Source organism: Corvus hawaiiensis, chromosome 1, assembly GCF_020740725.1.
Source record: "Corvus hawaiiensis isolate bCorHaw1 chromosome 1, bCorHaw1.pri.cur, whole genome shotgun sequence".
NCBI lineage: Eukaryota > Metazoa > Chordata > Aves > Passeriformes > Corvidae > Corvus > Corvus hawaiiensis.
Window position 1 is genome coordinate 97,423,481 of NC_063213.1, and position 18,048 is coordinate 97,441,528.

An 18,048-nucleotide genomic window follows, 5' to 3' on the forward strand; every position below is an offset into this window, starting at 1 on the left:
AAACGTCCCGGCCGCAAAATCCCAGCGCTGTGATTTGTTTTGACTTGAAGGGTGTATAAAAATATATCTGTATATACATGCATATATATATATATGTGTGTGTATATATCCGCCGACATCCCTCCACATGTTAAAAAGGGATAAATCAAAGGGCAGAAAAACCCTCGCGCCGCTCCGCTTCTTTCAACGCTCGCTGTCAAAATAGTTTCTTTTTGAAAGCTATTTAGGGTAACAGAACACGGAAAAACCGCGCCGGGTTGGACACCTCTCGAGTTAAGTTATCAAGCTCCTTCCAAATATCATTTATTTAATGTTAGCGGGGGGGGGGAGAATGGGAAAAATCAGCGCAGACAGCGAAATAGCCGCGCTCTGAAAGAAAATTTCACTCCTAAATCCATCCTAGGGTTGGAAAGAGACCCCAGAGGAGGAGCCAAACCCCATAGAAGTCCTTTTCGGGGTCCCTAATTGAGAGACCTTTATCAAGAGGATTTTAAATAATCCCGTCAGTTTGTTCGCTTATTTTAAAAAAAGGGGGGGGGAAAGGAAGAGGTTGGGGCTGGGGGAAAGAAAGAGCAATTTCTCAGCCTGAAATTCATCTGTGGGGGAGGGAAAGGGGCTGCAGGGAAGAGTTTCTTTGGGAAAGCGTTCCCTTCTCGGGGAGGTCACGGCGGGGCTGTGCAGGCTGGACTCGTTCAGGGGAGCATCGCAAATAAATCGCTGAATAATCGGGGTCTTCCCCGGAATAGAATGAGATACAAGAATTACAGCCCGGGCAGGGCGAGCTCTGCTCCCAGCCCCTCCCAGGCTGATCAGGACCCGCAGCCTCCTGACCTTCATTTCTGTGGTCAGGCAATAAAAAAAAAAATAGGGGGGGAAAAAAAAAAGAGGGAAGGGAGGGAGGGGGGGATGAAAAAATGGAGATCCCTGAGATCCCTTTGGCTCCTGCAAAGAATAATCAGCACATTGTTGGTGGATCGGAGCGATATGAAGCACACCCAGCCCTCCCCCTCCCTCTGCCAACACTCGCGGGCAGGAGGACTGGGTCCATTTGGGGGGGAAAAAAAAAAAAAAAAAGAAAAAAAAAAAGAATGAAAGAAAGAGAACGAAAGAAAGAAAGAAAAAAAAAAAATATCCCGGAGCTGATGTTTTCCTTAAAAAGGTGACCCGGCAGCCCCGGGGTCCGTGTCGTGTTGTGATACTGATGCTCACCCTCTCCTCGGAGCGAGCAGCCGGGGCTGTCCAAGTCTGCTGACCTCGGGATGATCCCTCTCGCCTATGAATTATTGATGAGATATGAGCTCTGATTTCGCTGTTCAGTATGCAAACCCCATTATACTGTTAAAATGGCGATTTAATCGTTTAGAATAGCTGCGCTTTTTTTTTTTTTTCTTTTCCTCTCCTCTCTTTCTCGCCCGACTCATTTGTGCCCCTTCCTTTTCATTTAATTCTCTTAATTAAATCCTTTAACAGATTTTAATCACTTTTCGGTGAATAAAATAAGACATCAGGCGCGTCTGTAACTGCGTTACCTTGGCGGAGTTTGGTTTTGGTGGGGTTTCTTTGGGTTGTTTTTTTTTTTTTTTTTGGGGGGGGGGGGGGGGTTGTGTGAGCTGAGGCTTCCTCGGCGGAATTTTTGGGTGGGGAGGAAATTTTAATTTAATGCCGCACCTCACCCAGCGAGCGCGGAAAGGCCTAAACCGTACAAACGCTCAAAAAAAAAGGAGAAGAAAACCTTAAAAAAATAATACAAGAAATAAATGCCATTCAAGATGGCCTCGCCACGGCACTACAACCTCGAGCTGCTTTTGGCAGGGAAGCTCCCCCAAACCTCTCAGTGCCTCTCACAAATTCTCCCCTCCATCCACCTCTCCCCCCTCATTTCTTGCTGAACGAACCCCTGAACTGAATTTTATGGGCGAAATTTCATCCTTTTTTCACCTTTCAGCAGCAGCTTGGGCATGGAGGGGCCTTTCCTCCCCAGCCCCCACCCCCCTTCCCCCCAAATGATGAGGGTTGTAATTAATCCAGATGCTCATCTGGGCTCTGGCAGGCTGGGGAACCTGAGCTTGGCTTTTGGGTGAGAAAGAGATGATTTAGGGTTTTTTTCTCCCCTTCAGATCCCTGTTTGTTACAGTAAACCTTCAGGAGCAGCACACAGGACAAGGGGGCAAAAAAAAAAAAGGGGGAAATTGGCTATAATTGCACCTCTTTTTTAGGGACGGATTCTGTGAGCCAGGTGAGCTCACGGGGAGGGTCCTCACTTGGCATTTTTGGGGCACAAAAAACCCCCCCAACCTACACCACTCAGCTTTGGAGAATCCTAAATCCTGAGGTTCCTTCACCTCGAGCCTGAAACCTCTGCACAGACACGGGGTTTAAAACCAGACATTTCCCTCTCCTAGAGCTTCTCCCTGGCCGGGGACTCGATATTAAAGCACTTTGTATTTATTCTGTCCTCTGCAGCTGCGGAAGGAGCGATTGTCCCGTGCCTGACGTGTGCCATGGAAGTGGGAGAAGCGATGAAAAATGCCCAGGAAAATCCCCGCCTACCTGCACGGTCAGAGCTGCGCTTTCCTGTTTACTCTCCTTACGCTTCCTTTGCACCAGAAACGGGGAGATTTGGGGTTTTTTTTTAAATTTTTCCTTTAAAGGACAGCGAGGGGAAGCCTGTGCTGAGCCCGTGCTCAGCCCGTGACCCTTTCCAGGCTGTAAAATGGGAGACAATGACACCTCACAGGAAGCGGGAGGTTTGGCCATGCAGGAGAAAAAACAACAACAAAAAAAATACCCCAAAGAAACCCCAAACCCCTCCCAAAAGCCAGCTTGTTGAAAGAAAAACCTCCACGAACACCCCAAAAAATGCTGCAGGTAGAAATCAGAGCTCCTGGCAGGGAGACTCCCTGGGATCGATTGGAAGGAGAAGGAGGAGGTTAAAATCCAGTCCCTGTGCCCGGGATGCTCCAGCCAAGGGGACAGCCCAGGGTTGGTACCTGTTGTCACCCCAACAAGGATCTCATCCCATAGCTAAAAACTCCATCGAAAAATTGGAAAATCCGCGCTTTTTTACCCCCTTGAAATCACAAATTGTCAGCAGCAACGAATTAGAGATGATGGTGTTTAGAGGGGAAAAAAACCCACCCCAATTTGTAGCTCCTGTGATCTGAGCGGGTTTGGAGGGAAAGTTTGGCTGGGAATATCTACAAAAATGAATCCCTGGGAGTGGGGACGTGGGGATGGGACGGGGATGCAGGGGATGGATGGGGAAGAGGTGGATGGATGGATGGATAATCTATGGATAGAGGGACGCAGGAATTTTGGGAACACGAAGTTTGCGGCACGCTCTGAACGTGTGGTTACAGCCCAAACAGACACCAAAGCGAGGACACTTTTCCTGCCCAAATAGCTCGGATTTGGGATCAGGAGAAATCATTTCTGGCCCCCAGAACGGGCGAGGAGGGTGAAGAACGAGCAGGCCACTGCTCAATCCCATCCCAGCACCACCACATCCCTCTCCTCCAAGTCTTCCCCAGTTTGAGGACAAAACATCTGTTTTGGGGCCAAATTCCCCTTTAAACACCAACTCCTCCAGCATCCCACCCAATATCTTTATTATCCACTGAAAACAGGGATTCGGGAGAGGCTGCTGGAGATGGGGAAGGCTCCCCACGGCCTGGATTTCCAGGTTTGCTGAGCAGAGGGGGCTCAGGATCAGCCCGGCCAAGCCCGGACTGCTCGGGGAGCAGCCACGAGTTCAGCTGATGATAGCAAAGATATTCGGAGCCACATGGAGCAGGACAGGAAAAACAGCCCGAGGAAGGAAAAGCAATCTCCAAAGTGTGCCAAAGGGGGGACATTCTGCTCTGCGTGAAAAAAAAAAAAAAAAAAAAAAAGAGAAAGAAAAAGAAAAAGAGACGGACATGTGTCCACCAAATGTGGCCGGAGGGTGAAAAAAGGGAGAAAGAAAAGGAAAAAAAAAAAGAAAAGAAAAGAAAAAAAAAAGCAAAGCTCGTGGCAGCTCTGAATTCTAGAAACTGCCCCATTCTCAGCCAGCACTTTCCCTTAGAGATATTCTTTTAAATTTTATTTCATTTTTTAAGGAGGGGGAAGGATGGGACGCGTTGGTTCAGGTGTGGACGAGGCGTCCCCCCCACCTCCTCTGCAGATGTGACAACAGAGCTTCCCCCCAGAAAAACCCCAAAAACCTACAGCAGCCTCTCCCGGCTTGGGATTTGGGGGTTTTCCCCTTCTATCTGCCCAATTCTGCTGTTTCTGCTGCGACCCCGAGCCCGGGGCCGGGGCCACCTGCCCGTCCCAGCCCCCGCCCCAGCCCCTCGCCCCCTTCCAGGGCCGCCTCTGCTCTCCTGCCCTTCCCCGCTCGCTTGTTTATTTTCCCAAAGAAGCGGGCTGGTGCCTGCCTTTCCCAGGAAAGCCGCCACCCTTTGGAGGGAGAGGGGGAAATGTGGGAGATGCCGGTGGGCGCGGGGAGCTTTGGAGGGTCCAGATGCAAACAGCAGCTCCTCTGATTATTTTTCTGTAGCACTTCAAGCCAGGCTGGAGACACAACAGTGGTCATTCAGTGTCTCCAGATGGCAGGGACGGAGCACGGAAATATGAGGACACTCGATCCTATTAAATGTGGGGAGGGGGGAGGAAACCCAAGAGGAAAAAAAAAAAAAAAAAGAAGAAAAAAAAAGAGAGAGAGAGAGAAAAAAAGGGAAAAAAAAAAGCCCTGAGGCAAAACCCCCCTTCCTCCCCCAACAACCAAACCACCAAACCTCGATCTCTACCCAGGCCGAGAGAAAGACAAAAAAAGTGCCGAGATTTCTTTGGCGAGCAGGTGAAAAGGGCTGAAACGCAAAGGTGAGCGCGCAGACAGAGCAGAGGTGATTGAGATGCAAAGGCTCGGGCCGGGTCCGTGCTGGCCGCGAGCAGCACAAACCCCCCCGAGCCGCCCCCCTGAGCCAGCCAGAGCCTTTCCGCGGGGCCAAGGACAGCCCCAAACTTTGGCTGGAGTCCCCTCGTCCCCCTGCAAAGCCAGGATGGAGTCGGCTTTGCCGTGAGGAGGAATTTTCACAGATTTTTCCCCGTCTTCCCCCCCGCTTCCACACGAACTTCCCCTGGCGGGCCTGGAAGCTGAGATGGAAACAACGCAAGCCCAGCTCTGGGGAGGCTGAGACCTTCCAAAAGCCAGAAATAAAGCTCTGCGAGAGAGCCAGCCCCTCTTTGCTCCCCATCAACCCTCGCAAACCGGTTCCTTTTGTTGGTTTTTTGGTTTTTGTTTTTTTTTTTTTTAAGCAGAGAATATTTCAGGACTTACTTTGAGCACTGCAGTCCATTGGCCCTCTGGACTGAAAACGGGACCCGCAAAACATTGTTCCCCTGCAATTGCAACGTTTATCTCTCATCTGGAAAAGTGCTCACCCATTGCTGCCCCTTACAAGCCAAACCAAGCAGTTAAAGTGTCACTTAACATTCTCGAGAATGTGAAATATATTGTACATTGTCAACTCCCCAAAACCATAAAACTAACTTTATGGACCTCACGTGACTTTTGAGAGCCAGTGAGGGGTATCTGTCTGAGGTCTGGGCGATTTTTACGATCTAACTTCGAGATAAAACCCTATCCATTTGACATCTAAATGTCATACCCACTTTTGGTATAGTTTGCTATTGGGGAAAAAAAAAAAAAAAAAGGAAAAAAAAAAGAAAGGAAAAAAAAAATTACCAAGGGGAAGGCGAGCAAATGGTTTGGGATCTGACAATCCACTTCACAGCCCTCTCAAAATCACTTAAGAAGTACCTAAACAGTGGGAGATTAAGTTTGGTAAGTTTGAAGCTCCAACTTTACTTGCTACGAGCAGAAAGCCTGAGCGGTGTTGTCGAGATGTCAGAGGCGTTGCGCCAAACTCGAGCGACTTTAGACCGAGCTTTTCTCGCGCCTTGCCGGATTCCCTGGGCAGCCGAATGGCAACATTTGCCATCCCTGATGATGTTAAATTGTCTGCGGCCGGAGTGGCTCGGTGTGGTGTCAGGAGTTGCGATTTCCATGTTAAGCCAGGGACTAAGAGGTAAAAGCACCACAAAGCGAGCAGGAGAAGCAGCGCAGAGCTCAGCTTAGCACAGAAATGTGTGATTTATACTCCTGTTCTCCGTCTCTAACAAAACCTCGGCGAACACCCGGCTCTGGGGTGCTCCAGAGCGCAGCTTTGCGTGGGCAGGGACGTGGCTTTGGTACCTCTCGCGTTTCAAATGTGCTTTTCTGTCCGAGCATCCCCGAAGCGCTCGGGAATCGGCCGGGAAAAAGCGTTGGGAGCGGTGTTGTTGCAACTTGGAGGACTTGAAACCACTTTGGCTGAGGGTGTTTTTTGGGGGGATGGGGGGTGCTCTGTGCGGTTTTGGGGGTGACGGAGCGCGGGGCGGTTGTGCTTTGATCCAGGATATTTATTGGAAGGGGGTTTTTGTCGTCGCTGAGCTCGCAGGGATGCCCAGGAGAGCGCTGAGGAGCTCCCAGCTCCATGCCAGGCACCTCGCGGGGCTTTCCCAGGGGCTGCGGATCTCGGAGGGTTGGGGATAAAGTGCGACTGGGAGCCTTTGTGAGTTGGGGAAACGTTTATTTGACTTCGAGTAAAGCTACAAACAAATACAAAAAGCTTCTTGGCAAAGTACTAACAGGCAGCTAGACATGACAGATGCCATTTTTACACAGAACACTGCATTCACTCTGCCCACTACGACCCGGCTATTACTCACGGCAGAAATATTTCTAGTATTTACAAACATCAGAGCACTCCAGCGTTGGTCCGGTTTTATACATTCTTCTTTTTTTTTTTTTTTTTAATTATTAATTATTATTATTATTATTTTTAATAGTGAAGTTCACCCACGTCTAAGAGTACGCCTCGGAATTAGGCTGGGATTAGAAATCCTGGCCTGAAGTTTGGACTAAAACACAGACTGGACAATTTTAAGACAGAAAGATACAAGAGCTGTTTCTTTTTTTCTTTTTTTTTCTTTTTTTCCCCTTTTTTCTATTTTTTTTTACATTTTTGTTTGGGTTTTTTTTTAAGACTTTTTTTTCCTTTTTTTTTTCTTCCTGCGACTGTAACGCAGGAACCCCCGATTTTCACTTAGGCAGAGAAGAACTCACCCAAGAGCAGTAAACTCAGAAAAAAAGGGGAGGGGGAAAAAAGAAAAGAAAATCCCAACAAATAAACAAACAACCGTATCTGTCCTCAATTTATAAATAAGTTATAACATTTAAAGGGCTCACGGAACACATGCTAGCTTTCCAGAAAGCATCAAAAGAGCACGGACACAGACATTTAGAAGAACAACGAGAGCAGGAGGAGCATCTGGAAATAAAATTTAATTAATTTTTTTCCTTTTTTTTTTTTTTTTTTTTTTTTTGAAAACAAACAAAAAACCTCCAAAAGAGAACACGACATGAACTCAGTCCTGGGATAACGGTACCAACAGGAGCAGTTTTAGGATAATCAACCACATGCCGAAAAGAAGGTGCCTCACTGTACAGTACTCCGAAACTAAAGATCTGCGGCCATTCGTTTATTTATTTATTTATTCACGCGTTGGGGGTTTTTTGTTGTTGTTGGGTTTTTTTGTTTTTTTTCCTCTCGCCCATCTCCTCCTCTTCTTCTTCTTCTTGTTCTTCTTCTTCTTCGTCTTCTTCTTCTTCTTCTTTTCCCCCCCCTCGCTTATTCCTCCTCCAGCGTTTTATGGCTGAAAGGCGCTGCCCGCCGAGGCCAAGCTCATGCTTTTCAGTTTGTTATCCTTCTTCCACTTCATCCGCCGGTTCTGGAACCAGATTTTGATCTGGCGCTCGGAGAGGCAGAGAGCGTGAGCGATCTCTATTCTCCTCCTGCGGGTGAGATATCTATTGAAGTGGAATTCCTTTTCCAACTCCAGGGTCTGGTAGCGAGTGTACGCTGTCCTCGCCCTCTTCCCGTCTGGTCCAGTCATGTCTGGATAACACGGACAACAGCGGGGTTTGGGTTTGGTCTTTCTGCTTGGATTTTTTTTTATATATATATATATTTTTTAAATTATTTTTAAGGCTATTTTTCGCTTTTTAAAACCCGAGGTTAAATATTCGCCCGCTTGGAAAGCTGCGAATCCCCCCAAATAACAGCACCCCCCCTCCTCTTTCTCCCACCGCCCCCAGGCACGTGTAAAACCCCCCACCCTTGGCCCCTCCAGACCCGACATTCCCGACTCGATATCCATAATTTAACTGGGGGAGCGAGGTCTGCAAATCTCTCCCCTTTTTTCGCTCCTGCCTGGGTGTTCCTGGAGCTCTTGGCAGGTTTAGTGCTGCTTTCTTTTCTCCAGGAGAAAACCGGGAAGGGAGCGGACGGAGGGGGGGGGGGGGGGGTGGCTCTTCCCCGAGTATCTCCTGGCAATTTTGGGGTTTGTCAAGGGCAGATTGTCAGGAACAAGCCCGGAAAATAAGAGTAGGAAAGGGCTCCGAGCCCCATCTGCGCCTACAATGCCATTTTAATGGACAATTCTTTCCTTTCTCCCCCCCCCCACCACCCCAAGGAACACCCCCTCGCCTCAATTTTTAAATTACCTTCTCCCACCATCCACACCGTGCTAAGAGCTTAAAATAAGCGCCTGCTTCGCGGCGAGAAGAGCGAAACTAAAATAAAATCGCCCCCCACAAACACACACACGCAGAGACACCCCCACCCCCAGGCGCCAGAGGCAGCTTTAGAGCAGCGATCAGAGCAAGAAATACAAAAGCAATAAATAGCTGAGATTCTGATCAAAGCGCCTCCACCGAATAAAGGGAAGGAGAGAGAGGAAAAAAAAAGGGAGTGGGGTCGAGGGGGGGGGGGGTGTGGGGAGGGAAAAAAAAGGGGGAAAGGGGGAAAAAAGAAAGAGAGAAACAGGAGAGAAAAAGAGAAGGGGGTGTGCGAAAAATAAACAACAACAACGACAACGACGGAAAAAGAAGTAGCTGTACCATGGCTAATGTGAAGTTTCCTCATCCAAGGGAATATCTGAGGTGCCTGCCCTTCTGTTGCTGCCGTGGAGGTCGCGATGGGCTCTGCCTGCGCTCGGGGGATGCTGCTGCTTATTGGAGTGCCCTCGTCGGCTCCCGAGGACGCGCTGGTCTCGTCTAGTTCTGTGAAATTTGTGTTGGTGGTGCTGGCAGAAGTAGCTTGGTCGGAGGGGGACGGGGCGGGTTTGCCTCCATGGCTCTCGCTGTTGGAGCAGGGAAGGGAGTCGGGAGAAGATAAGGAGCAGCTGGACGCCTGTCTAAACCTGCTCTCCTGAGCTGGAGAAGGGAAACCGCGGGAGCTCTCGCCCACAGCCCCAAAGTGACTAGAGGAGGCTGAGCGGTTGATGCTAAGGTCCATCCCATTGTAGTTGTAGCCATAAGAGCTGGAATGCATGGTGCTTGAATCTCTGTAAGAACCGTTCATGGAACTGCTGGTCCCATAATTTAGTAACTGATAGTCGGGGCCATTTGGGTAGCGCCCTGAGAACGAGTTTACAAAGTAAGAGCTCATTTGGGTTATTTTGGAGGGCTTGATTTGTGGCTCGTGGTCGTTATAACCCTGTGCTTGACGATTTATGATGTATTAATGAATTATAGCAATGCACTGTACTTCGTTTTTGCTATGTATGCGGCCAAATATGGGGGGAGGGTGGGGGGTGCGTTTGGGCATCACGTGCTTTTGTTGACCAGTCGTAAATTCTCACTGATGACCTCAAGAGGTAATTCATGCTCTATGGTTACAAATAATGACGAGCGCGGAGCCGTTTAGGCCCAAAGTCGGTGCGCGGCGCCCCAAATCCGCCGCCGCCATCGCCCCCCGCCTGGGCGGAGCGCGCCACCTGCCGGCCGCGCCGGGCCACCGCACCCCCACCCCCGGCCGGGGACCCCCCAAAAAAATCCGCCTCCCCCCACCCCCAACTTTGCTCCCATCGGCTTTCCCCTTCCCTAAAAAAAAAAAAAAAAATAAAATATATATATATATATATATATATATATATATAAAAAAGGGGGATCGGGGTGGGAAGCGAGGAGAGGCTGCGGGGGTGCGGCGTGTCCTGCGGCTCTGCGCGGGTCTCGGTTTCTTCGTGGGAAGTCTTGGATTCCTTGCGTTGGAAAAGCGGTGGAGAAGTTTGGGAGGAGGCGAGGGATGAGGTTTCGGGTGGCTGGGAGGCCTCTGTGGATGTCTGGAGTTGTGTGGGGGGGTGGGTGACGAGGAGCTGCGGTTATTTGGGTGATTTCTCCGCGGTTATTTCGCCAGGAAAGTCGAGGCTCCTTGCACGCTTCTCTTGGAGCCAGCCGGGCGCTCGCACCTTAATTCTGGAGGGGGGAAAAGAAACCGTGGGGGAAACAGGGCTGGGAGAAAGGAAAAAGAGGCGAAGTCCGGCCGGTGGGGCTGGTTGACAACGTTGCTTTTTAGGATGTTCCTGTTCCTGAGCGTTCCACGTCCCCTTGGAGCGTTGTGCTGCCTGGTTTTTCCTTCCCATTTGTTTACCTGCAAGGAATAGTGGGGAGCAAAAGGGCTCTGAAATTGGGCAAAACGCTGGGGAAGAGCCGGGCTTTCTTTAGGCTTTACTTTCTCTTTTTTCCCTCCTTCTTCTCCTTTTCTCCGTCTCTCTCCTTCTTTCTTTTTTTTTCTTTTTTTCTTTTTTTTTCTTTTTTTTTTTTCTTTTTTTCCTTTTTTTTCCCCCCCCTTCCAAGGCAGTTTAGGAATTTCATGTGCTTGTCTGCAACTCATTGGGAATTATGCGCCATATTGAAAGTGACATATAATTATAATAATTACGGGCAATGAAAAGCGTGGCAATAATAGTAAATGTCCTACAGCTGTGAAGCTTCTGCATGAATTGATTTTAAAAGTGACTGACATTAAAACCGGCTCGTGGCGCGGGGGAACGCGTTCCCACCGAGGTATTTCTGGTGGGGATGGGAGGCAGGAGATGCTCTTTCCTCGCCTTTTCCCCCCGTGCAGGATCCGAAATCGGCCGGGCTGGTGCCGCTGGTTTCCAGTCCTAAATCCCCCGGCAGTAAAAAAGCGTTTCCTTTCGTTTCGTTCCCCCAAAACGCAGGGAAAAGTTGGATGTTCCGCAAGACATTCCTTGGTGAGGAGCAGAAACCTTCCCCGTCCCATCCCCGGCCAAGCCAAGGAGCCACTGGCAACGCTTTCAAGAGAAAAATGAAAAGCTGCCCTTTCCAAAGAGCTTAATTTAGAATTTTTCCACTTTTTTCTCCCCCAGCTTAAATGGACGCTCGTATTCCTGGCGCTGAGAATTTTTCCAGGGTAAATTCCCTGGAAATCTGGACTCTTTTTTTAAACTTTTTTTTTTTCTTTCCCCTTTTGCGCCACACTTCGCTTTGATTTGGGGGCATGGAGTAAGGGAGCAGATGTTTGAAAGATGCTGGGCAAATGTTAGGTACCTTGGGTAGATAAATGAGAGCGTATTTTTGCCCGTTTCCTTGATTTATTATGGATATGGGATGGCGTTTCGTCATAACTCTTTGTACTGTAACAATAAAAAAAAAAAAAAAAGAGAGAGAGAGAGAGCGGTGCTAAAGGCAGAAATGTCAGCGAGGAAATACTATTGGTGAAAGGTCTTCCATTTCAGATTAGAGAATAAAAAAAAAGAGGAAAAAAAAAAAGAAAAGGGGGGAAAATCAGATTTATCTCTCCACTGTAACTTCCGTGCTCTCGGAGTTGCTCGTCCTCGCAGATTAGGAGACTTTGTCACCCAGAGGGAAGCAAAGCTCTCCTCACAACCCTCTGCTCCTTAAGAATTCCCCTGGAAAAGGGAAAGATCATCATAAAAACAGCGGTAATAATGACAGGGGAGGGGGTGCGCGGGTGAGATCGAAGACTTGGCTTTTATTAGAGAATTCCATGTTCATACCTAAGACAAACTCCAAACACAACACATACAAAAATTAATAAAATAGAACTTTCTGTTGTTGTTCCTTTTTTTTCATTTTTTTTCTTTTTTTTTTTTTTTTTTTGCAGCTCTGTAGGTAGTACTCGTTCTTTCAGTAGATTTTTCCTTTTTAAAATAAAATATTAAAAAAAAAAAAGAAAAAAAAAACCACCCCAAAACTAATTACAAAGAACCCCAGGGCTTGATTAATTTACCAAAGGAGAAAAAAAAATTAAAAAAAAAAAAGGGAAATTAAAAAAAAAACAACTTATGTCAACCGTGCATGAAACATTTTTACAAAATTAAGACAATAAACACCCCAAATGACATATATTGCAGCACTTCCATTAAATACAAGAGTTAGCAGATTACTAACAGTGACACCAAGGGTAGAAACACGGCTAGGAGTCCTTTTTTTTTTTCTTTTTTTCCTTTTTTTTTCCTTTTTTCTCTTTCCCTTTCTTTCCCTCCTCCTCTCTCTCTCTCTCTCTCCATCTCTTCACTTTTTAATTATTATTATTATTATTCCATTTCGTGCGTGAGGGGGGGTGGGTGGAGTAGGAGGGAAAGGGAGGTGTAGGACGGGAAAAAAGAATTCAAAACGCGACTAGAAACCTGATTTTTGGTGGTCTTTTTTTGTTTGTTTCTGGACAAAATCACTGGGAATTCGAGTCCAGGCCACTGGTGGCCCAAACTTTGTGGCTGTCGCCGCTGCTGCGGAGGGCTTGTCCCACCAACGTGCGGGTTTCCCCTGCCCTCGCAGCCAGCCCACACCCCCTTCATCCTCTCGCCTCTCACACTCCCTCCCTCCCTAAATTTTTGTTGTTTTCTCGTCGCTTTTTGCGCGTGTTTTTAAATAATACTTTCTCTCTTTTTTTTTTTGTTGGGTTTTTTTTTGTTGTTTCTGTTTCTGTTCACTCCGCTGCTTTCTCCTCCTCCTCCTCCGCGCTGAGCTGCGAGGAGTTGAGCAGTTTGTTCTCTTTTTTCCACTTCATGCGGCGGTTCTGGAACCAGATTTTGATCTGCCGCTCCGTCAGGCACAGGGAATGGGCGATCTCGATCCGCCGGCGCCGGGTCAGGTAGCGGTTGAAGTGGAATTCCTTCTCCAGCTCCAGGGTCTGGTAGCGGGTGTAGGTCTGGCGGCCTCGACGGCCGCTGGGCCCGAAGGAAGAACCTGTGACACCCGCAAAAAAACCACAGAAAAATAGGAAACAACTAGGAAAAAACCAGGGGGATGGGGGGAGGGGGGAAAGGGGTAGAGGGGAAAGAGGGGAGAGCCTCGGGGGTGGTTTTAGGGATGGTGCGGAGGGGCTGTGCCCGCTCCGCTGCCTTCCCAAAGCTTTGGCCAACTCCAGGAGAAGCCTGAAGCCCTCGGAGCATCCCCGCGCAGGCTCCGCGGCCGCGCAGCCGGGCGGAGGGGTTAATGCCGGGCTCGCAGGGCTGCGGGGAGAGAGACAGGGCGAGATCTATCTTATTCCGGGATGAGGAATCGCAAGGTGTTCTCACCCCCCCCCCGCGCCCGCCCTCGCTGTTTTCCACCCTACCGGCAACTGTAATAGATCGGGGCATTTAAGCAATAATGAAGTGAATCGATCTGCCCAAACTCTGCATTAAAGAGGACACAACACTTTATGTCCCCGCGCTAATGGACATCAATTTGGAACCTAAAAGGCAACAAATGCATCTAAACATGGGAAGGAGAGTAGGGAGCCTTTTATTATTTTTCTTTCCCCCCACCCCCCCTTTTCTTTTTCTTTTTTTTTTTTTTTATTATTATAATTCAGATTGAGGAAACAGCACTTAAAGAAGTCATATATCACCGGGGGGGGGGGGATGAAAAAAAATAATCCTCTCCAGGCAGACTTTTCATTACGTGCGAGTTGCATTAAAAATGTAACCGTCTCCCTTCAAATATTTAAACACTTTTCTATCATTTAACTGCGGGTCGGAGGGAGAGGGAGCTGCGTGGGGGTGTGGGTCGGGCTGTGTGTGTAAAGTCATCCAGATCTGATTTAGAAAAGATATCTCCCTGTGCGTGTGGGGCAGAGACAGAGACAAATCGCTGTAGCTGAGTGACACGCAAACTGGAATGTGGCAAAAAAAAAAAAAGGAAAAAAAGGGGGGGAAAAAAAAGCCAGGGAGGGGGGAGGAAATACAGTATTGGGGTTTAAAAGTTGTTAGCTTGGGGCGGGGGGGGAGAAAAGACTGGAGCGGTGGGAAGTTTTGGTGCGTGTCACGAGCAACTTGGAGCCTCTCACGTCGCCCAAGTTCCCCCGCTGGAAGTTTGGGCTCTAAAGTGAACCTTCCTCCTGCTTCCCTCGCTCGCTCGCTCTCTCTCTCTCTCCCTGGCGGTAACAAATAAGAAAGGGGGGGAGGAGATTGATGTATTTATTTCTGTAAAAGAGTAAACTCACTATTGCAAGAGTTCATCCGCTGCATCCAGGGGTAAACCGGCGCGGAACACTTTTGCTCCTCGCTCTCTCCGAACACAGTTTTGCTCTGCGCGCAGTCCGACTTGCGCGGCTCGGGGGCGAAGGGCACCTCGTCCAGGCTGGGAGGGGCGCACGCAGGGTCCTTCTCCCTGAAAAACCCGCCGGCCCCATAGTCACAGGCGGAGCCGCGGCCGTAGGCTCCGTTGCTCTGCTGGTAGTAAGGAGAGGAGGTGTAGCCCTTCTCCTGGACGCCCGTGGCTCCATAGGTGCTGGGGTAGTGCCTCAAAGGATCCGCATAGCCCGAGGGATACAGCGGGATCTGTCCCAGGAAGGGCTCCTGCCCCGCCGCCAGGCTCACCGGGAAGGTCGAGTTGACAAAATAAGAACTCATTGGAAGGAGCCTTTGCCGTCCTTGCCCGGCTTTATGATTTGTTGTGTTTTATAGTCCAAGTGGTTTAGCTATTAGTAGTATATCGGAGATTGGGTTTTAGCTGAAGGGAGATGGCGTGGTGCCAGCGAGGGACACAAGGAAATACAACCATCTGATCATGGGCTGACCAATAGCAGGCGCCTGAGGTTGCAAAATAGCACCCATGAGGAGCTGAGATTGCACCAGGGACCCCAAGAACAAACCATCCACCCCCTTTTTCCCTCCCTTTTAAACAACAGAAAGGCACCCCCTTAACCAAATATATAATATCTGCCGAAAGAAACATTCCCGGCGCGCTGCGAGCTTCATAAATAAATAAACGTGCGGTCCCCCCCCCTCCTCCTCTCCCTCCCCTCTTCCTCCCTCCCCCGGAGCTCGGCGCGGGGGTGTGGAGCGCCCGTCCGCGCGGATGGCGGTGTGAGCGCCTGTATCTTTATATTTACACCCATAAAAACGTGTCCAGATACCCGCTGGAAGTGTGTGGAGCGGGGGGAGGAAAGAAAAAAGTTAAATTACTCGCATTGCCAAAACTTTAACCCCTCGCGTTTGCGAACCGTCCTGAAATGTCCGGCTACTCCGCCGGAGTTCAATAAAACAGGGTGGGGGGAAAAGGGGAGGAAAAATGAAATTAAAAGTTTTTTGCGTGAAGTTTGCAAGGAGGAGACCCCGCCGCGGTGACTGAGTTGGGTTTGCTCTGTGAGGAGAAATAGGTTTTGACAACTTCTCTCGCTCCGCGCTTGGCTAATTACCATAGATTAGCGCTCCCCGCTCAGCAAAGCTGCGCCCGCTTGAACCCAATCTTCGCTCTGCCTCTACCGCATCTTCCCACTTTTCTTGTTGCTGCAAAAGCTCCGCGCTCGGGAGATAAATGGAAAATCGAAGTATTTCCTTTCTCCTTTGGCTAAATCCCGCTCTCCTCCGGTGGCCGGCACCGCATTGTGCCCTCTTGCGTTTTTTTGTTAATACCAGATCCAAGCCCGACCTTTTATGGCTAAAAAAGAGCCTTGGGTTAGGGTGAAAAGCGGGGTTTATTGATCGTTACCGATCGGGAGCTCGCGGGGGGGTTTAAGGAGAGCAGAGCTGGCGCTGTGACGGTGCCTGGAGGTGCGCAGGGTCCGCGTCCCCCCTTCGAGCCCGTCCCCACCACAAAACACCGATTTTTGGCCAAGTTGAGCCCCTGCAAAGGGTAACACCGAAAGTCCCCGTCGCCCTGGAAGCTCCACTTTGCTCTGGTTTTTTCTTTTCTTTGCCTCTCCCGGTTCGCCCGGATTTCCTCGCTTGGCTCTACCTGCGCATCCCCCCCTGAGCTCCTCGCTGGCTCAAGGTGGGGTTGGAGCTCTGCCCGTGGCCTTTTTTTTTTTTTTTTTGCTTTTCAAGGAGGAAAATCAAAGTCACAGCAGCAGAAAGACACGGCCAAAAGGAAAGAAAAAAAAAAGAAAAAAAAATGAAAAAGAAAAAAAAAAGAAAAAGAAAATCCACCTAAATTAACCCCAGCAGCGTCCCCCCGATCCGTGGCGTTTTATCAAGGGTTGGTTTCCTGTCCGAATTTGTAACCATCTGTCTGTCGGGGCTGAAATACCTCGAATCTGTGAATGTGTGCGCCACAAATCTAGAATTACATGTCTTACACGGCGGCCGCGGAGCTGCCAACGCGGCTGCCTCTGACAGAGCTTGAAGTGCCTCGGAAAAGCGGGATCTTTTTACGAGCTAATTTATTTTAAACATCGTATTTACAGCAGCCAAGCCAAGATTGTTTCATGCCACGGCTGCGATGAACATCTCGGCCGCGACGTAATCCTTATAATTCAAGGAAATACCACGCAGAGGAAGTCGTTTTCCATCCGCCACCCCCCTCCTTGACTGATATCTCTTATATTTGTTCTTGCAGAGTTTCCCTTTGTGTGCGGAATGGACCCAAACTTGCGTAGATCGGCTTTATTGGGATGCGAGGGGGAAAAAACATCGGGGAAAAAGGAAAAAAAAAAGAGAGTGAGATTGAGAGGGAAAGATGAGTAGAGAAGAAGGGGGGAGGGAAAAAAAGGGGGGAAAAAAGGGGGGAAAAAAAGGAAAAAACCTGGGATGAGAGGCTGAAGTGAACCGCTTTGCAGGAGCCGAGCAGCTCATCCATTTGATGAGTTACGCAATATTTGTGGCTCTGCAAAACCCGGCGATTATCAGGCGCGAGCAGCCCCGCATGCAAATTTTGGGCAGAGAAATGGGATGTCCTGATAGCCCAGCGCGTGAGTACAATCTGCCGGAAAAATGTTTGCCCTCCTGTTTTTCCGCCACTCCTCGCGATTGCTCTGCAAATAAATCCCTCGAAATAGTTTGGGAAAGCACAAAGAAAAAGGGAAAAAAAAAAAAAAATCTCACGGCCCCAGATCTCGACGCTGCTCGTTATAATAATTTGTGGTTGAAAGAGGCTCTGTGCGTGGCTGGACGAGCCAGGTTTTAAAAGAAAATAAAAACGCACTAATTGAAGCTGGCCGCTCGCTAATTGCGTATTGCTGACATCTCTGCAGATAAAAAAAATCTTTCCTCTCCCAAGGCCGACCCTACAGATGGTTATTTGGGGCAGGAAAAGAGGAAAACTTGATTCCCAAGGTGGAAAAAAACCCCCAAAACCCAAAGCCTGTCATAGTTTTCATCTTCCCGAGGGTCAGGCCCGCGGTGTAATTGATTTGCCACCTATGATACATTTAAATACGAGCAGAGGTCTTAAAGCGCACTAAATCTCCCAGAATTGAGTGTTTGGCGCAGGGGTGGTTTCCATCCCCGGTCCGAGGGCTTTAAGGACGGAATTTAAAATTTAAACCGCCGGGTCGTTGGCGGAGCTGTTGCACAGACGCCCTCCCGCCTGAAGTCCCGAGTAAATCTGAGGCGGATTTGGCGAATATATTTATTTTGGACGCCTCTGCCGCCCCAGCTCAGGCGGGAGGGAGCAATAAAGGCTGGAGCCGGCTCAGACAGTAGCCCTGAAGTTAAACTGGGCTTTGAGGGCACCGATGGGAGCGTCTTTAATCAGATTTTGGCCTCATCTCCTCAAAACAAAAACCCCAAAAAACCAGGCGCAAGGTCTGCTAAGAAGGAGCAATAAAGCGGGGAACTTGCGGGAGGCACCAGAAGGTGCAATAACAGATTTAACTGCGGCTTTCCCCTCCTGACAGGCATCACTCAAGGGTCAGGGCAGAAATAAAGATAAAGAGAAGTATTTCGGGTATGGACAAGCCCGGTTCTCTGCCCAGGAGGGTCCCGCTTTTT

At 49.1% G+C, this 18,048-nt stretch overlaps 3 protein-coding genes across 5 annotated transcripts in view; all 3 read right to left on the reverse strand.

Moving 5' to 3' along the window:
• HOXB4 (homeobox B4) overlaps window positions 1-18,048 on the reverse strand; it is a 34,773-nt gene that overhangs the window by 12,368 nt on the left and 4,357 nt on the right. The window contains exon 1 of one of the 2 annotated variants that reach the window (XM_048319073.1): window positions 5,318-5,518. The exons of the other annotated variant lie outside the window; for it this stretch is intronic. The gene's annotated coding sequence lies outside the window, so the exon portion shown is untranslated. Of the gene's footprint in view, window positions 1-5,317; window positions 5,519-18,048 lie in introns of those variants that run through there. 2 annotated transcript variants of the gene reach the window in all.
• Window positions 7,701-9,820, reverse strand: HOXB5 (homeobox B5). Its single transcript, XM_048319121.1, has 2 exons — window positions 8,984-9,820; window positions 7,701-7,979 (listed from the first exon to the last, which is right to left on the reverse strand). The coding sequence occupies exons 1-2, from the start codon at window positions 9,531-9,533 to the stop codon at window positions 7,732-7,734; spliced, it is 798 nt and encodes a 265-aa protein (XP_048175078.1). The 5' UTR covers window positions 9,534-9,820; the 3' UTR covers window positions 7,701-7,731.
• On the reverse strand, window positions 12,797-15,090 carry HOXB6 (homeobox B6). 2 transcript variants are annotated; one of them, XM_048319152.1, is made up of 2 exons: window positions 14,340-15,090; window positions 12,797-13,108 (listed from the first exon to the last, which is right to left on the reverse strand). In XM_048319152.1, exons 1-2 carry the CDS (start codon window positions 14,746-14,748, stop codon window positions 12,840-12,842), a joined length of 678 nt encoding a protein of 225 aa, XP_048175109.1. In that variant the 5' UTR covers window positions 14,749-15,090; the 3' UTR covers window positions 12,797-12,839. The 2 variants fall into 2 exon arrangements, with proteins under 2 accessions (XP_048175109.1, XP_048175117.1); XM_048319160.1 differs by having other exon boundaries at window positions 12,797-13,099; window positions 14,340-15,087.